The 21,132-nt window shown below is 35.2% G+C and overlaps 1 protein-coding gene across 2 annotated transcripts in view; it reads right to left on the reverse strand.

Annotated features, from left to right (window-relative positions):
- The window catches only part of LOC126810411 (excitatory amino acid transporter 2), a 45,479-nt gene that overhangs the window by 18,490 nt on the left and 5,857 nt on the right, over nt 1-21,132 (reverse strand). Inside the window, exons 1-2 of one of the 2 annotated variants that reach the window (XM_050535463.2) lie at nt 7,159-7,324; nt 6,813-6,945 (exon numbers count right to left, since the gene is read on the reverse strand). In XM_050535463.2, coding sequence (XP_050391420.1) covers nt 6,813-6,911 — 99 coding nt within the window. In that variant the 5' untranslated portion in view covers nt 6,912-6,945; nt 7,159-7,324. Of the gene's footprint in view, nt 1-6,812; nt 6,946-7,158; nt 7,325-21,132 lie in introns of those variants that run through there. The other variant, XM_050535461.2, reaches the window with a different exon arrangement.

The following is a 21,132-nucleotide window of genomic DNA, read 5'->3' on the forward strand; positions in this document are numbered from 1 at the left end:
ACTCAACTTTCATTTGTGACTGCGAAATCAAAGTATAAGTTATCTTTTCAAACGAGAGCATTGCTATCTCTGCAATATACATCCACATTCCTGCCTTGATTCATATGATACTTTTTAAAATAAAGAGGCTAGGTGTTGGGATTGTTTTCGCCAAATTTACAGACTAAATTTAACAAAACGTGGGTGTGACACCGCCCCTGGGGGTTTGGACATGCACCAATAGTTGCCATTCTTATGGTATAAGGAATAAATATGCCAAGTTCCCTGATGATCCATTCTGATTCAGAATTCCAGCCTGTAGACAAAAAATGCACAAATTGGGGCGTGGCTCTGCCCCTGGGGGTTGGACATGGACCAATATAAATATGTACAACCCTATGATGGAACATACTGAATTGGATCCAAATATGTTAATTGTAACCTGTAGATTATTTACAGACAAAATATTACCCAAAAGTGGTTGGGGGACTGTCCAAGGGGGGTGGGGGAGAACCATGTACCAAAATCAATAGTTGCCGTCCTTGGGGCATAAGGAATAAGTATACTAAGTTCCAAGATAATCCATTCAGAATTGAGGCCTTCAGGCGCTAAACACAGAAAATGGGCGTGGCTCTGCCCCTGGGGTCGGGACATCCACCAAAATAAATAATTGCCGCAATTAGGCTATAAGGAATACATATGCCAAGTTTGAAGACGATCTATTCAGAATTGCAGTGAAATTGGGTGTGGCTCTGCCCCTAGGAGTCGGGACATGCACCAAAATCAATAGTTGTCGTCCTTAGGCTATAAGGAATACTTATATAAAGTTCCAAGATGATATATTAAAAATTGTGACCTGTAGGCAACACACTGAAACACAGACATACATACCCACACACAGGGGTGACAACATCACAGTCCACATGAGGACGTGGACGTATAAAAATGGCGAAAAGAAACACTGTATAGTATATGAGGAAAGGTCAGTGGGTAACAGAAACACTTTATATCTGTGTATACCAGTGGAGGCCAGCGAGTAAATGAAATGAAATAAAATGGGGTTTAACGTCCAACTGTTCTGCTCTGGCTGGGTTAATGAAGTTGACCAGTGGGTAAAGGAAACCTGGGGACGCCAGCAGATGAACTGTTTTCTGGGGGGTTCATAGCACCGTAATCCAGCTTTGAATTTTCCCCACACAATAATAAACAGATAGTTATAATGTTCAAGTATTTCCATGCATAAATGGAGGTCGGGTGTTCGATTCCTGCATTGGCCGAGAAAGTTCATCCAGATTTTCCGGCGTGCTTCCCCCTTGTCAGTGATGCAGGACGGAGGGCCTGACAAGAACAGCTATCTAATCGTTCGCTTGGTACGAAAAACCGAGGTCCCGTGTACACATTGGCATGCACATATAAGATTCCTTGACAGTTGGAATTCGATATAAGTGTAAGGCATAGTGCCGCTGTCCAAGCAAAATTTCTCTCATAGCACACTGTATGGCGTATGCCCGTCTTCATTAGCCCAGTTTGGAGCAGAACAGTAGGATGTTAAACCCCATTTTATTTCATTTGATAAATGTGCCTGTCCAAATCCATCTATATACATATAGGGCCCTCAATATAGACTCTTTATATCTTATCATGATGCTTTTAATAACCTGTCATTGAAACTGTGCAATACTCTATTCTAATTGTTTAATGTCATACTGCTCTATCTCCAAGATCAGACACACTACACACAAAAAATACTCTTATCTTATACTATTTCAAACAGATATGGCACATTGAAAAATAGAAATAATAATTCAAAGTGTGTTTGGACTTAAAAACCCAACCATTTTTATTCAAGAATGTATATTTCCATGACAACCTATTTCACAAAACGATCATGTCAGACAGACTACATCCTAATATCTTTGACAACAAACCTGTCCACATGAAAACATACCTTCACAAATATATTAACAGATTTATCCTTTGATGTCACAACCCCGTCTTCTGCCAAAATATGATGGGTATCCATTTGAACAAAGTATAATATAATACTGTGTGGTATGACAGGTGAGAGAGAGAAAGTATTGATTAATTAACCAGCTATAATTAACATCTCATCATTTATTTATAGTTTTATTTTTAACTTGTGTAATGATCTGTGTACAATGTCAATGTCGTCTGCTATTTATTGTCTGCTATTTATTGTCTGCTATTTATTTGCGTTAAGAGAGAGAGAGAGAAATATGGTTTAACATCCACTTGACACAAACTAGGTCATTTTGGGACAAACACATGGTTGAATTTTTATTTCAATAATTTGCTTGCACATAGGGGTCTTTAGCAGTGGGAGGAAACTGGAGAACCCAGAAAAAATCCCCGAAGTTGGACAGATGACCCTACTCCTTGTCACGTACAACCAGGGAATCGAAACTAAGCCAGTTGACTCAATGAAGGACCTTATGATACAGTGCGCACATACACATCCAATCCCCATGTTTCTTCATATATATTTCAGCATTACACCACTGAAGATACAGACGTGTTGGTTAGCCCTAAAAATATTAATATATCTTTATTTTGAGTTGTTAGATTCTGACATTTTATTCAACCTACATGTATCTTTAAAGAAAGGAGAGGGAGAGAAATGGGGTTTAATGTCCACTCGACACAAACTAGGTCATTTCGGGACTAACACATGATTCACTTTTATTTCAATAATTTGTTTGCACGAGGGGTCTTTAGCAGTGGGAGGAAATCGGAGCACCCAGAGAAAACCCACAAGGTTGGACAGGCTACCTTTAAAGAAGGGACAAGGCCACTCTGAATAATGAGGCTTAAATAGATGACAATATGAAGCACAACAGGTGACAATGATAACACTTATAGTTGTCTCTTAAATAGAGTCATTTATCCACATACTGGCAACTTTTGGGTCAATCTATGCAATATGTGTTTTTCCACTGCCAAGATTTTTGTGGTATTAATATATTCTAATTTAAGACACACAGTGCGGAATCAAAAGGTTGTGACACAGCTGAAGGCTGAATAGATGCAAGAATATATTTTGATTATAAATGGCATTTACAATCATATCATATTGATTGAAAACAGGTATATATAATTACTATGACAGGTATATTTATAGTCAATAATATTCTGTTAATCAGTTTTTCAACAGGTTGTTTTTGTGTTCAGGATTCTTTACAAGTGACAGGAAACCACATGACCCATAAAAATGGCATACAGATTCAGTATCCGGGACAACAGATCAGAAATCTTTTAATGGGGATTCAGATCTGAGCACAGCTGGCACATACTTTTCTAGAGTAGTTTGGTAACGTTCTATTCAATTTTGTATTAATAGATGATTACTGATGCGGCACAAAGATTAAACATTGAAAAGAAAAGAAAAATCAATCTTGATTATTTATCGTCAAATGTCATATCTTTGTCAATCTGATTGAAATACAAATCTATATTTCGTTTCATTTTATTATACTTTCGATGACCTACACTACATGAAGATCTGATAGGTTGTACTGGAAGGTTGCGTCAGGGGTCGTGCGCATGGCTTTTGAACCTATAACATCAGGCATTGATTAGTCAATCAGTGATGACATTTCTAGTGGTTTAACCACAGTTCTGTGCATTGCATGCCAAGAACTCGCCGTAACAGACTGTTTCATTGGCTAATCCCTCACTTCAAACAGAACACGTCCATGATAACAACTCTTCCAGATTCTAGTGTAGTAAAGACAAGTAAAACAATATTTTGAACTATTAAAAAAACGAAACAAAATAGGATGTATGTTTTATTCAGATTATATCTTTGTAACAATGAATGAGACTGAACCATTTTTGTTTGGACTGATATTCCTTTTAGAGCTTGTAATATTGTAGTTTGCTTGGTATTCAAATCCCTCAAGCGAGGATCGCTGACTGTCAATTTGTAATTGTTTAACACATAATCAATTATATCGCAAGATTGGTTTTATTAACAGACGTACAGATTGTTATCTCATCAAATCGACAATTTTATGATTTTATTTTTGATTCAAATGAAAGAGAGAGAAAACGGGTTTAACATCCACTTGAGGCAAACTAGGTCATTTTGGGAATAACATAAATATGGTTCAATTTTATTTCAATAATTTGTTTTGGGTCAATTTTTTTAGCAGTGGGAGGAAACCAGAGTTTAAGTCTACATTATACCATATCCTGACCATATTTATACAAGTCTAGTATGGAAAACAGATTTAACCTTGACTTAATAAAAGTGATGGATCTTTCACACACTGCTTGTTTATTCATTTAACTAAGTAAAAAAAGTAGTAGACTGACTGAACCATAAATTATAATATCATAACACTGTAGGTTAGAGTACCGAATGTTGAATATAATTAAATACTGCATTTCGAGGTCGAAATAAAAGAGTCACTTTTTTAGTTGAGGAGGACCTTATCCCAGGTCCCCCTGCACCCCTGCAAACCTTTTAATTGAAAGATTTTTGGTATATAGTTTAGTTAATTTTATTTTCTAGACTAACTAAATGGGTCACTTGAATTTTTTAATAAGCGACATTTGTACACCATTAGTTGTTTTGTTCATTCTATTTGGTGCTGGGAATATGATATTAGTATAGAATGGAAAATACAAAACCTAGCCGGCCTCCGGTTTCATAGTTAGGGAACTAATAATGCATTTAATGAAGTAGCTTATATTATATCCTACTCAGATGTTGTTATATTAAGACAGCAGTTTATTTATTATTATATACAGACAGCTGCAACTAATAATCACTTTGACATCCCAGCCTGTAACTGTCTACAGAAAATGTTTGCACTGATTAACAAGAAAGTATTCTGATATCACAAACATAGTACAAGAAATTACACATATATGTACAGTACAGAAGAAACCTGTTCTGAAAGTATTCTGCATGTTAAAACTGTATTTACATAATGCCTTTAATCTGTTCAACTTGAACTCAATTAACAGTAATCAAGTCGAACAGGTAACTAAATGAGGTATTATCACTTCAATAAGTGTCTCTGATGTAAAACAGATAAAATTTGATGTTTCAATAGGATTGTAAGCAAATTGCAAAATTAATTAGACAATCCATTTCTGGGATTATTCTTGGTGAATGTTGCACTTCAACAGTTTAACTTAAAGGAGCTAAATCGCTAATATTTGGGATCTAGAAATTGACACAAATGGGTCGCAACGCATATAATAATGTAATATGAATGTATATAAACTGATTTACATTCAATCGATTCCGTTTTTACTCTAATTTCATATCAGTTATGTTCAGCGAAATACGCCAGAAGTTATGGATGACAGACGGACTGGAGAAACGACATTATAGGTAACACACATCAATTTGGGTTAATAAAACAATGACAAAAAAGCCATTTAAGGACAATGGCAATCTGATAAAAATACAGATTTATATTTCGTTTCGTTTTTTATACTTTCAATGCCCTACACTACATGAAGATCTGATCAGTTGTTTTGGGAGGTTGTGTCAGAGGTCATACGAGTGGCTTTTGACCCTATGATGTCTACATTTGATTAACCAATCAGCATTGATGTTTCTGGTGGATTACCCACAGTTCTGTACACCTCACGTCAAAAGCTCGCTTTAACAGACCGTTTCATTGGCTAATCCCTCACATCATCCAGAACATGTCAATGATAACAACTCTTCCAGATCCTTGTGTAGACAAGTAAAACAAAATTTTGAACTATATAAAAACCCAAAATGAAATAGGATCTGTGTTTTAACCAGATTGGGACAATGGTGTCAATGAGAACAATTTGAGGGTATCAATGCAGTATTCATCAACATTAACAACCATGACACAAGAAACAATGTGTTTATGCGCCATATCCTTTAATGAATAAAAAATATGCTTGATGACAGATGAGATATGTTTGACATTTATCAGCGATCTCCTACAGGTCTACAAAAGTGGTCAACTCTTGTATTTCTAGTTTCTGTCATATGTTTCCAAAACAGTTCAATCATAGGACCTAGGTAAGGACTAAATCGGCGATATTTTGTATTTTATCCCACATATTTAGACAAAACAAAGTGTCATTTCTCATCTCAGATTTTAAATAGCAGAAACCTACCAAACCAACCTCCAAAGAATATTTATTTTTATTCTTGCCTATGGCATATCTACACAACAACTCTTGCAGATGTAATGGCTGTCACTGAACAAATTTTGAATACCACAGAGATTAGCATTAAACAATCACCTCTATTCAAAGTTAAAACTTAAAATCTCCAAAGACAATTTAAACATACACTATCCAAGAGGTAAATCTGCCTATTGCAGGTCTTTCTTTGGGCCTGAGATGTTATCTAAATTATTAATTAGACATTTATTAACATATCCAAACCATAATCAACTCTCGATGGCATCGCTAGCCTGCGATGTTTACTGGATTAGGATACCATTTGCTGCTCCACTTTCTTTCTTCATTTAATCATGAAATGGATAATCGAGTCTATTTTTTTTATTGTACCAACTTTAGTAAGGATGATCAAGGCTGAGCCAAAAATTCAATCGCTAAAATCTCAGTTCAGAGTGGATCAATTTGACTGAAATTTTCGGCAAATTCCCTTTACATTATCTAGTTTTGAACTATTATAGTGAGAACTGTCAGCTTTTTATCTAATCTCCCATAATGTATCTTTTAATTTTTTTAAGTGTGTGGATGAATCTTTAGTAAGATCTGAATCTGTAAATGTGCTTGCTAATTATTAACAACAGTTTTACTGTCAACATATAATATTTATGTTATAGATAGTTTCAAAAACTTACATTTTTAGCAACTCTCTTGGCTCTGTTCTCCTTAGTAAAAATATTCGGATCACCTGCAAAATCCACCATTGGTTCTTGAGCGTTTTCCTTATCCGCCATATTGTATGATATATCTCCTTTAGAAGATTACCATCTGAAAATATAAATGACATATTCCTATTATATAGTGCTATATCAATTTCTGAACCCATGACATGTTATGGTGCAGTGGAAATATTGTCGAATAATTTCCATGTTGTGTATGCAAACTATAACTGGAATCTCATTTTTATCATGCTAATCCAGGCTAACTTGCACTGAAAACATCCAGATGATGAATTTGAATATACAAATATATATATTTTACCAAAACAATTTCAGGGAAATTTTAGGTTAACAAAACATGGGCGAAAAAGTTCCATCCTCAATGTACTTGATGGGTTGGTTGGTTTAGCAGATGTCACTCATGCATCACATGATCAGAAGTTTCTGTAGTATAGACAATTTGGCATTTAGTGCCAAACTCTCTCCCACGCGTGTGTTCACTTCCTAAACCTCTGTATCAAGAATTTTCAGATTTAAACAAACAAACAAAAGACATTCACCCGAGATTTACATCTTGGTAACTACACCCATATTATCTTCACAAAGCAGAATTCCCAAAAAATATCAATAGCTTCCTGGCATTATAACACCTCGCCATATACTTGTTTGTGTGTAAGTCATTTCACAGGGGCAATATTTTGACAAATAATTGACTGCAAATTGTGAATTTTGACAAGGTTCAGAATCAAACAATACCTGTAACCAACAAAGTTGATAATAAACATCTGAAAAATGTTGTAGTGTTGACAAGGTTTCAAGGACAGAGCCAATAATTAAGAGTACACAAATAATCAATGCACAACTGTAAGAGGTTATATTAGCAAGTTCTATAAAGTGGTCTAAAAAGAAATTGATGAGTGTAGAGCAATGAGAGAGACAGAGAGAGATAGATGGGATATAATGTCCACTCGACACAAACTAGGTCATTTTTACTTTTAGCAGTGGGAGGAAAGATGGATAGATACAACCGGGGAATCGAAACCATGCCAGTTGACTCAATGACAGACCTTATGATACAGCACTCATGTGCTAACCATCTGGCATCAAACCCCCAGAGCCCAACCCCCCAGAGCAGGGATCACGTGGCTAAGTGGGTAAGACGCTGGCTCGCTAGTCTGGAGGTCGGGTGTTCGATCCCTGCATTGGCCGAGAAAGTTCATTCAGATTTTCCGGCGTGGTTTCCCCTTGTCAGTGATGCAGGATGGAGGGCCTGACAAGGACAGCTGTCTAGTTGTTCGGATGGGATGAAAAACCAAGTTCCCGTGTACACATTGGCGTGCACGTAAAAGATCCCTTGGCAGTTGGAATTCAATATAAGAGTAGGCTGTAGAGCCGCTGCCCGTGCAAAATTCCCTCATAGCACACTGTATGGCGTATGCCCGTCTTCAATCTTCATTAGCCCATGTTAGGAGCAGAACAGTAGGACGTTAAACCCCATTTCATAATTTCAAACCCCCAGAGCAATTATAAGAAGTAGACTAGAAAAATGGTGGTGATCAGTTGACAACTATATACTACCACCTAAATTGTTGGAAATGATATCAAATATCATTGGACAGTAATGAATATTTTAATTTCATTTTTTCTGTTAAGAAACCATAATTTATAAATATTCAGATATACAGAAAATATAACATCCTGCCATTTTGAACCAATAATGCAATTGATATTTTGTTTCGTTTTTTTTTCCTTTCGATGGCCTACACTACATGAAGATCTGACAAGTTGTAGTGGAAGGTCGCGTCAGAGGTCATACGCACAGCTTTTGACCCTAAGACGTTAGAAATTTAATTAACGAATCAGGGTTGATGTTTCTATAGGTTACCCACAGTTCTGTGCACCTCATGCCAAAAACTCGCAGTAGCAATTGGCTAATCCTTCACATTAGCCAGATCACGGGTTATATTATAACTCTTCCAGATCCTAGTGGAGTAAAGACTAGTAAAATGAAATTTTGAACTATAAAAAAACAAACAAATAAGGATCTGTATTCTAATCAGATTGATAATGCACTGTGATATCAGGGAAATATTGTTCAGACAATATGTAAGTGATAGGAAAGATTTTCCAGGTCTAGCCAAATAATTTAACCCTCTGTCAGCATGACAATCTGATCATCTTAAATCACGATATTTCACACTATTTTGTGCGAAAACAATCTACTTCCTTATACTAATGATGCCTTGACGTCTAACAACTGATGCGCATATTTTTTCAAAGATATCTTTTGATGATAACAAAATAGTTACACAGAGAAAATCAGTTTCTAGTTTAGATTAATGGATATAACATCCTGACAGCCATGTTAAAAATCTGGGGTATTGTAGTCACAAACTACTTATTCTTATATTAAATAGCTCACTTTGTCTTGTCTAGGACTGACTATATTATATTATCATTTGTCATGACATAAATCAAAACCATGTTTTTTCGCTTTCATCCACCATGTAATATAGATTAATCTATTTGTGTAGAATCGCAGGATTATTCGAATAAGATCAGCGCACAATACAGTCTCTTCTTTTAGTTTACAGAGAATATATAACAGAGAGAGAGAGAGAAATGGGGTTTAATGTCCACTCGACACAAACTAGGTCATCACATGGTTCAATTTTATTTCAATAATTCGCTTGGGAGGAGACCAGAGGACCCTGAGAAAACCCACGAGGTTGGACAGGTGACCCTACCCCTTGTCACATACAGCCAGGAAATCAAAATCACGCCAGTTGACTCAATGACAGACTTTATGATACAGCATGCATGTGCTAACCATTCGGCCATCCAACCCCTCAATTTGGGGATAAGAGTTAGCCTGGTCTAATTCATGTGATAATATACTAGGGGCTTTATTTCGGTGTTTGTGTACCAATGAAGCTGAAATCAAATTTTTGGGAGATATTTTGCACACACTAATCATGTTCAAAGCTAGTGAATTGGGCTATTTTCATCAGCAACACAATGGAAATAGCGACCAGTGAGGGCTTTCTGTCACTCAACAAAATCAAACAATGGCATAATTTCAATCAAGTCAATGCTTCCCCATTGTTAGAGATGTACAATGTAGGACAGACGGCAATGCCGTAAAAGATCCCTTGTCAGTTGGAATTTGTTATAAGAGTAGGCCCTATAGGCTTTAGCGCCACTGTCCAGACAAAATTTCCTTCATAACACACTGTATGGCGTATGCCAGTCTTCATTAGTCCAGTCAGAACAGTAAAACATTAAACCCCATTTCATTTCAGAAAGACCTGATGATATTATCAATTACCTAAACTATTTTACTATCTGTGAGCAGGTGCAGCAACCATGTTCACCCTGAAGTAATTACCATAACAATTTAAAAGAATACTAACAGAATGATACTTTTAACAATAAAATAGCCATACAAATAAAAATGGGTTAAAAGTGTGGAATATAACCCTGAATTAAGGGAGTATAATTTATTACAAAAGTGAACTTGTGGCCTTTACAATGGCTCTCATTATTGGTGATTATAGTCACACATGGAGATCATCCCTTTATACTTCTTCCTGAACACTGATTTCATTCAATTACCGTTACCCTAATAATTCATATAAACTGTTGGTTAGCAATTTAATACTTCCTGTGTCAAATACTCCTAACTTACATATTAACAATAAACCTGTATTGATTATCTAAGTAATCTACACCTAGATTTCAGCAAACATATGCCATTGATGATGACATACTTTTTTAAAGCTACAAATAGAAACAGGTTTTAATAACACGGCCTCTTTATATGATCAGTTGTGTGTTACCTACTTTAAACTCCTCCAAATGTCATTGTATACAGTGTAATACAATATCATATTGGATCTAAATTTCAATATTGTATTCTTAATTCATATTTTATTTGTAACTCAATTTTAGACATATATTAAGTGACAGATTAATTGTAAGATTTAATTTATATGAGGTGTAGGTTGTTGAAATAGTATTATGTAAGATTTAATGGATTGTACAAACATGTATACTCGGAGTGTCTATATGATATAAGATTCAGGCTTAACACGTATTGACACCTTTTGTCTTGAGCTAAGATGTGTGAATCTTAATAATTACTTTTCATTGTTCTGATTACTAATGGTATTAACTATGGCGTGCCTTAACCGATATAAAAAGCCTAGTTTACAAGCAGGCAGGGAGGAACAGAAGAGGGCAGAGAGAGACCCGTAGAGGCTGAGAGGTCTCCCGGACCTCGGGAGAGTGTCTGTCCTCGACCCCGGAGAGAGGGGTCCTGTGAGGCTGAGGAGAAGCAGCTATAGCTAGACGTTACTATACCCAACCAAATGATGTTTATATGTACCTGTAAATATGTTGTCCAGTATTAAAATATCTTTTTAATAAATAAGAGTTATGTATTCTATCACAACAGATAACAAACAAATTTGAATGATTAATAATCAAGGGTTCCCATTAAGGGTTCCCATTTTAGGCCGAGTTCACAGTCACCCACAAAGTTACTAGGTACAATTTGTTGTTTGAGATCGCATGGGACTACAATCTTTATTCAATAATTCGCTTGCATGCAGGTGACGTTAGCGAAAAACGGAAAATGGAGAATGAAGCTTTGGATCAAAATCACACCTCTTGACTGTAGAATGGTTTAAGACAAAATGGATTACCCGGTAGTCTGTAATTTTAATCTGGACATTTAGATGGCAAAAATCAAAATAAGCCAACTTAGAAAAAAAAGCCTTCTTGGTGACAGGTATATGGAGCTGGTGTTTTTAAACTGCTCCACCTTGGCATGGCTATTTAATATAACCATTCAGAAGACCAACTTAAAGTAGCTAAGTCTCTAACTTAATATCATCCAGTCTTTGACATTGAAAACACCAATTAATTGTCAATTTAAATCAACACTGATTTTGTGATCTCACCAGGAAAAGATGGGCTTCTGATATCCAGTATTTAAGACAAAATAAACATTTTACCACTGGTACACGAATCGTGTACCATAATGCGTTTCAGCACCATTTCTAACAAGGGACTCGAAGAACGAGGCTAGACATATTCCACAAGTCATGTCAAATGGTGACGTCATATTCTTATCTGGAGAGAATGCACAATAAATACTGTTGGTGTAGACTGGAATAACCAGATGCTAGAGGTTGCCATTCGATTGAGACTTCTGGCGTTTTTCACCGAAATTAGGTCCCAATTATTAGCAATCTAGTTCCTTTAAGATATATGTTTTATAAGCTACACTTCAAATCCTCTTTGACCCAATGGTGTATTTTGTGAAAACGTAGTGCTTCTGCAAAACTAAGATACTGAACTGTCAGATCTAGTCTTGCTCCCATTGCACAATTTCTTTGAGGTTAGTGCGTTCAAGCAAAATAGATCAACATGCCATTCTCCCTGTGCAAATCACTGTGCAAATCAGAAAATTAAGACAGTACAAAAACTGGAAGTTGATACAACCAAGCATATAATATTCATTAAAGAGATCGTTACAAAGTTACGTGTAGGATAAAGCACGAGATTGAGGTTATGCTGGGGAAAGAAAGACTGAAGAAAATAACCTGAGAAAAAGAAAAAGTTCAAGTCTTTCTTCCCCAGCATAATCGAAGTCGAGGACTTTATCTTGCTTATAAACCGTCTATGTTTATATGTACGCAAAAAGAGAATACCCCAGAATCCCCGTAAGAAAAACCCGTTACAGGTTAAAAAAAAACTTTCAGAAGAATAACCCCAAATTCCCCTGTATATAGCCAAAGCCACGTCCGACTTTCAGACCGCAAGTTAATCCAGGCATAGAATATACCCCAAAGATCAAAAGAGATTTACCGTTATAGCTTTATAACAGATTTGAACAAATGGGGAACAGGAGAATAACCTCATATTTTCAACTTTGGGATCTGTCCAATAACTAGGGGTACTCCACTACTTGTCAGCCATTAGCACCTGTTGACAGAATGTGTGTCTTATTGTTACATTATTATATTGGCAGCCATCATTAAAAATACCTATATATAATGAAAATAGATTTAATGTAAAAACATCCTGTTCTCTTTATAGTAACAATCTTTCTCCATTTATCCTTAAAGACGTACTACGCAAAAGCTAAATTTTCCTATTGCTTGATTTTTCCTTAAAAACATACTACGCAAAAGCTAAATTTTCCTATTGCTTGATTTTTCCATTTTCCTGACAATTCAAAATCTTATACAGATTTTATTAATGATTAGTGTTAAAAATCTATTAAAGTTTTTTTAATTTACCGGTGAAATCCCCATGAACTACAATATATCATTATTAAATGTCAATGAACTAGCAGTATATATAAAATTAGGCCATGTACAGGAGGTGAAAGTGAGTATGGTCTAGAAATATATCATTTGTACAGATGGGGAGGAAATGAGGACATTACAATTCTCCCACAGTGTAGGATGTCAGCAATTTATTTTTAAAGCCATACTACCTAAAACAATATTTGCAGTGAAGGATGTCTTTTACAGTTATATGAATTGTAAACGGTTCAGCTCACTGGATTCTTTTGAAATATTTTTAGGCCCTATGGATTTGCAATAACAAATTTTTCTCTAAAAATACCCAGTAAATGAACAGAAGAATGTTTTTACAACAACTTTGACTTGCTGGATTTAACATTATAAACCACTGTACTCTATGGTATCAAACACTAAAGGGTTGCTTATGTCGACCTTGCAACCGAAAGCAACTGGGTTTTTTTTCGGTATAAGATAAGATAAGATAATAGTGCACTTTTAACGCGCTAAACTCCATACACTAAGTATATGCTCATAGCGCTACAAAAATTCTGATGACATGTTGGTTTATGTGCTATAACAGTTTTATGTCTCATAGTATTCTTTAAACAGGTGTGTTTTTAATAAACTCTTGAATTGCAATTAAGTTTGTGCATCTTTAACTTCTGAGGGTAGTTTATTCCAAAATGTTGCTGAGTTATACTGGAAAGATCGCTGTCCAAATAATCTTAATTTGACTTTTGGGACACAAACTAAAGTTTTGGTTAGCCGATTGTAGTGTTCGGCAACTGGGATCAACTGAAAGCAACTGAATGCAACTGAAAAAGTTGACCTGAGGGCCTCTTACAACTGAAAGCAACTAGTTGCAGTCAGTTGCACATGTTCAACTAGTTACAGTCGAATGTTAAGTGTGATCGCTATAAGTTCTGAGTCGACATAAGCATTCCGAATTCAGTTGCTCCCAGTTGTCCTCAGTTGCTGATATGATCGACATAAGCACTCTTGCAACTGACTGCAACTAGTTGCTTTGGGTTGCAAAGTCGACATAAGCCCCGCTTAAGGCACAACCAATTCCTTAACACATAAAATCAGGATAAAGCTCAAAAAGAAAAATAGTCCCATTGCTACCATTTCTTATGGAATATTTATTTACTGAAGATAAAAGATTTGTTATATTTTTTAATGGAATTATGATTGAATTGTCATAAAGAGACACAGGTTAATGGTTAACAACAAGTTATCCCACCATTTCAGATGGAGTTTGAGTCGTCTCTCACAATGATCAAGGATTAGTGCTAAATGATAAGGCCAGCTGAATTTTTCACCATAGGTCAAGAGATGTAAATAGGGCTAGCGGTAAACCCATCCCTAACCCTGTACATAGCCCCAATGCTTACCCTAACCCTAACCTACAATCTTGCAAAAAATCATGTGCCCTAACCTTATTTACATCTCAAAGACCTGGACAAAAATTGAGCTGGCCTTAACAAATAGATTTAGCATTGATGAAGTGAGCCTTAAAATGACAAAAAGTTTAAAATTTGTTTAAAATATCAATATACATGGTGAGAACAGATAGATTTTATTGTTAATGGCCCAGTTATGTCACACACTGAAAAGTACAAACTACAGTAAGCTTAATCATCCTTTCCAGTCAATACCAATTTATAATACTATTATATTCAGGCCTGGAAATAACGGTTTTAGATGTACCTGACAAAATTTCAGGCACTAATGAAATAGTACCTGACATTTTCAACTTAGTGCCAAACATGTATTAATAATAGCAATAAAAAGACAGGTCAGTGCCAAACAAAATGACAAGCACCAGAGGTTTAGTGCCCGACAAAGCCTGAAGCTGAGCCTGACATTGTCTGTGACAGGCGTCTTATTTCCAGACTTGGTTTATATATGAAGACTAAACTGATCAAATCAACTGGTAGATTTTTATTTCACAAATCACCTGTACATAGAACTTCAGCAGAAGGATGAAATATGAAGACCTGGAAAACCCCATGAGCTTACTACTCCTACTGGGATCAAAACAATGCCACTTGACTCAAAGATAGAGCTTATAATCTAAAGGACAGGTATTAGACCACTGACTCCTTTCTTATCAAATACCAAATATTAAGTACAGTATCACAATACATAGCCTATATTACACTGTTATCATTTTGAGCTTATAATTGACTTAACTTGGAGTGAAATGAAAAGAAAAACATATATGGATGAGTTCACATAATATCTTTATCATTTATAATTCATAATGAAAAGTAGTTGCTTTAGATCAACAAGTGCAAATTTTTTTATTAAAAGTAAAGGTAGGTTGCCAGGGGATGAAAGAAAGTGAAAGAGAGAGAGAGATCGAGATCTATAATATATGATCTATAATACAACAGAAAAACTCAGCTATTATCATATCTGTTTCCAAGCTTGCACAAAACTGTCATGGTTGACAAAACTGACTTCAAGTACAATAATCCTGTACAAAAACTATTCAAATATTAAATGCTTCTTGATGTTATCTGACTTTTTGGAGCATAAATATTAGTGCTAACAGGTTTGCCTTCCCAAGGGTAAAGAATTTAAAGAGGATTATAAATTTACCAGAGTAGCACTTTTTAAATAGACATACAGTGCATGTAGCTATAGTGTCAGAGAGAGAGAGAGAGAGAGTGTGTGTTTAAGCTCCACTTGACACAAACTAGGTAATTACAGGACCAACACATGGTTCAATTTTATTTCAATAATTTGATTGCACGTTGGGGTCTTTAGCAGTGGGAGGAAACTGGAGGACCCGGAGAAAACCCACGAGGTTGGACAGGCAACCCTACTCCTTGACACCCCAGGGGATGAAGCAAATGCCCACAGCAGCTAAGTTGTCCACAAAGGTTGTCACACATGTATTCTTTTGCAGCCAATGGGAGCATTAATAAGATCATTAAAACTGATTTCGGTTAACAGTAATTATCAGAATAAATGAAAATTTGATTGGCTTCTAGTTCTTTCTTGCACAAACATTTTTTATACAAAACATGTATAAATTTTAGCTGTTTTGAGTTATCAGAAATTATTTGAAATTAATAAACAGCTTCATCTCATCAACATAAACGCTATGTATCAATTCCAAATTGATTAGATGGTGGCTTTAGCCTCTAGAGCATCTGCAAGATTTTTTTCAAATTGATGAAAGTTCATAATTCTGACAGTATTTATCGAAAATGAAAAGGATTCTTTGTCTTGTGAACTTAAGCACTGTGTATCCATTTCAAGTCAATTGGATAATAACTTCAGCCTCTAGACCATCCAAAATAAATTGTGGACCGATGGATCGATGGACGACATTTCATAGTAGATGAAATAAAAGCTGCCATAGAAATTTTGTTTTTCAAGTTTCAACACCAATTGTATCACAAGGTTTAAATATTTGTTTTAGTTTAGTAACTAACAGATTTATAGTCAATGAATATTAGTCAGTTTATTTATAGAAAATATAAACACTTATAGTGATACTTTAAAGACCCAACATGTCAGTATTAAGGTTAAAGATACATTATGGGAGATTACATAAAGAGCTGGCAGTGCTCGCTACAATAGTTAAAAACTAGATAATGTAAAGGGAATTTGCTGAAAATTTCAGTCAAATTGATCCACTCTGAACCAAGGATTTAGCAATTAAATTTAAGGCCTAGACTCTATCATCATTACTAAAGTCGGTAAGAAAAAAACCAGTCTTGATTATCCATTTTTTGATTTAATCATGAATGAGCGTTGAGCAGCAGATCGGATTATAATCCAGTAAATATATTGCAGGCTTGCGATGACATCGAGAGTTGATTATGGCCTGGATATGTTAATTAATGTCTTTTTAATAATTTAGATAACATTTCAGGCCTAAAGAAAGACCTGAAATTGGCAGATTTAGCTCTTGCATAATATATGTTTAAATAATAAGTTTAAGGCCATATACACGATCAAATGTACTTTCACATCTCCATCTTTTTGTTTTAGATAAATAATGTAATAATTCTGCTATCATACAGGCCAGCCTATTTTTTTATACTTGGATTATGTGTTATGCTTGATTACATAACAACGACTATGCTTTAAATTAAGGGGAGTTGGATGGCCGAATGGTTAGCACGTGCACACTGTATCATAAGGTCATTGATTCAGCTGGCGAGGTTTCGATTTCCCGGTTGTACGTGACAAGGAGTGGGGTCACCTGTCTTTTCCCCAGGTCCTCCGGTTGCCTCTCACTGCTACAGATCCCTATGCACATGTGAATTATTGTCTATTGAACAAAATTAAACCATATGTACTCCCGAAATAACTAGTTTGTATCGAGTGGACATTAAACCCCATGTTAGTCCTGAAATAACCTAGTTTGTGTCGAGTGGACTTTAAACTCTCTCTCTCTCTTTTTAAATTAAAAGTACATATCTTTGACCTTCGAGCTCTGCTGTGCCTTTAAATTTAACTATTTTCTCAGATGTTATTTTTGTGTTAATACTATAACAAACATAAACGTATAGACCGAGCTTACTACAAATATTTGTTGGGATTTTTTTCCATTTTGCACTAACCAGCAAATGGTTGCTGTCAAAACACTTGAAACTACATAAATATTAAAGAAGAAATAGTGTGAAGATCTTAATAAGACAGATCTCCACGACTCTTTTCACATGGTATTCTCATAAATGTTAATATTTGGGGCTCTTAAAATTCCTCATATTATATTGGTTATCGTTGAGATGGCAATGATATGGTATGGGTGAGATGGTAAGATGATATTAATGTAAGAAAGCTCTGATTCTACACATAGGCGTACAGGGAAATTTTTGACTGGGGGGGCGGTGGTGGTTGGTGCCCAAAAAATGTAGTTCGGTTCTTAGTATGTTACATAATGATAATAAATTTGCTGTTAAATTGGACCCATTCAAGAACACAATATTTTTTTATACAACTGTGTGCCTAAATTTTCCCAGCATTTGGTGCCCAAAATGGGGGGGCGGCTGCTCCCCCAGTCCCCCCAGCTCGTACGCCTATGATTCTACATCTGTCTACCCTACATACTAGAACAAATAGTAATAACAAATAGGTTGAATAGCACAGTGTCAACACACTACAGCACTTTTAAAACTGATCTATAATACAACAGAAAAACTCAGCTATATCATATCTTTGTTTCCAAGCTTGTACAAAACTGTCATGGTTGACAAATCTGACTTCAATTACAATAATCCTGTACAAAAACTATTCAAATATTAAATGCTTCTTGATGTTATCTGACTTTTTGGAGCATAAATATTAGTGCTAACAGGTTTGCCTTCCCAAGGGTAAAGAATTTAAAGAGGATTATAAATTTATCAGAGTAGCACTTTTTAAATAGACATAAAGTATATAGAGGTATAGTGTCAGAGAGAGAAAGGGGGTTTAACGCCCACTCGACACAAACTAGGTCATTTTGGGACTAACATATGGTTCAATTTTATTTTAATAATTCGATTGCGCCTAGAGGTGGGAGTCAGGAGAAAACCCACAAGGTTGGACAGGCAACCTTACTCCTTGTCACGTACAACAAGAGAATCGAAACCACGCCAGTTGACTCAATCCCCCCTGTAGTGTCAGAGGAGAAATGGGAAAGATTTTTTCCATCCCCTCAAAATACCAACCAGGAATAAAATCAATTGACACAAAAATAAAGTCTGGAGTACAAATATTGAAACAAATATAAATTTGTAAATGACTAGATTGACTGACAGATCAGTCATGCACGTAATTTACACTGTCATTATTAATCAATCACTATAACATTATTCTATATTTATATTCTAATTTTTCAAGTTTTTGTAGATTGCACAGGATAAATGTTAAATTAAAACATTAATGCCAGTGGCTTTAAGCATTTAAGCACAAGCAATTGATAAAAAAAAAATTTGTAGATTGCACACAATACGCCTAAGTTAAAACATTAAAGATACATTATGGGAGATAAGATAAAGTGATGGCAGTTCTCGCTATAGATTGTATAGGATACATGTTAAATTAAAACATTAATGCCAGTGGCTTTAAGCATTTAAGCACAAGCAATTGATAAAAAAAAATTTTGTAGATTGCACACAATACGCCTAAGTTAAAACATTACAGATACATTATGGGAGATAAGATAAAGAGATGGCAGTTCTCGCTATAATAGTTAAAAACTAGATAGTGTAAAGGTAATTTGCTGAAAATTTCAGTCAAATTGATCCACTATGAGCCGAGAAAGAAGCGGGTGAAATTTTTGCATAGTCTCGGTCATCATTACTAAAATCATTAATATAAACAGCATAGTCTCGATTATCCACTTTTTCTGATTTAATTATCTTTGGCCGTTAGCGGCATATAGGAATCTAATCCAGCCTACATCGAAGGCTAGCCTTGACATCGAGAGTTTATTATGGTCTGGATAAGTTAATTAATGTCTAATTGATAATTTAGATAACATTTCAGGCCTAAAGAAAGACTTGTAATAAGCAGATTTTGCTCTTGCATAATGCATGTTTAATTACAGTGGCTTTAAGCACAAGCAATTGATAAAACAAAATTAGTATGTAGATTTATATGTAACAATAACATACAGTAAAAGATAATCAAATACATTTAGTACTTTTAAACTTCATTCATTGTACAAGTCAACAAAACTACGATCAATTACTCTTCTTAACTTCCTCAAACTTATATGTATGGTTATCCAGCCACAAATATAGTATAAGTGTAACAGGAATAAAATTTGTTTAAAAGACAAAGAGGATACATGTAAGTCCATTTGATGGAGATCTTATTACTATGAAAACGTGAAAGATTTACCCAAAGTACCAACAATCACATACCTACACTAAAGTTAACCTTAATACACTAATTCCCATACAAATGGATCATGAATAATTGAGACTAAAGGGCCTTTCCTACAAAACTGACCAATTTTATTCATTAAAATATATATGGTAACACCTCCTTAAATACCATTTCCCCTTGTTTAAGAGATACACGACCCAACCACCTATTTTACATACACACAGTTGTAAAGAGTTCTTGACGCCCTTATCATTATGTAAAGTTACATTATAATTAGACATTAGTACAGCGGTTCTCAACCTTTTTTGCCAACGGCACATCTGGCTGAATATACATGAAAAATATTTGAATTTTGTAAATAAAAACATGGTAAGTCAGACGGCATACAGCCGTAGCCAGGGACTAGTCGTAGACATATAGAATGACTCAAACTAAATAAAGAAAAACACAGCTATGAACTTATCAGTAGACACCAGCTTTTCGAATTTTCTTAGTGTGCCGTTCAAAAATTCGCAGCAAACTTAGGAAAATCTCGCGGCACACTGGTTGAGAATCAATGCATTAATCCCCGGGTTCAAACCTCTCCCTTTTCTTCTGCAGAATACATTCATATAGTTAAAAAAACATCCAATTCATAGAGACTAGGCCTACTGGTAATCTCTTCATCTAGCAAGGTCAGACATATTATCATATTCAGTTTGATCTTAGTTCAAACACATAATGTAGATTTTTATCTACATAATAATAATCACTTAAAAAAGAATTACAAGTAGCTAAAAAAAAATATGCAAAAGAAATTGTATTGGGGTTGAGATAATTACTTCTATATTAGTCTCCCTTTAAGTAACAAAAGTCTTGAATTGGTAAACTGAAACATACCAACTAGTTCTAAGACAAACAGATGAGAACTATGAATAGTATCAAAGGTCAATGAATCTTGGATGTCTTCCCTTAATGCACTATTTATGATGATGTACGCAGATGAATGTTTTATCTACACGAAGAAATATCTAATATAAATTTCCCAGGAACACCTGATCACGCGCTTTGTGCTTTAAAAGACAACAAATGCATCAGATTGTCACATAAATATAATTGACAAGCTTTTAGGGGATGAGAGTTAGATTTAATGAAACAAA

This window comes from Patella vulgata, chromosome 2 (genome assembly GCF_932274485.2).
Source record: "Patella vulgata chromosome 2, xgPatVulg1.2, whole genome shotgun sequence".
Classification (NCBI taxonomy): Eukaryota; Metazoa; Mollusca; class Gastropoda; family Patellidae; genus Patella; species Patella vulgata.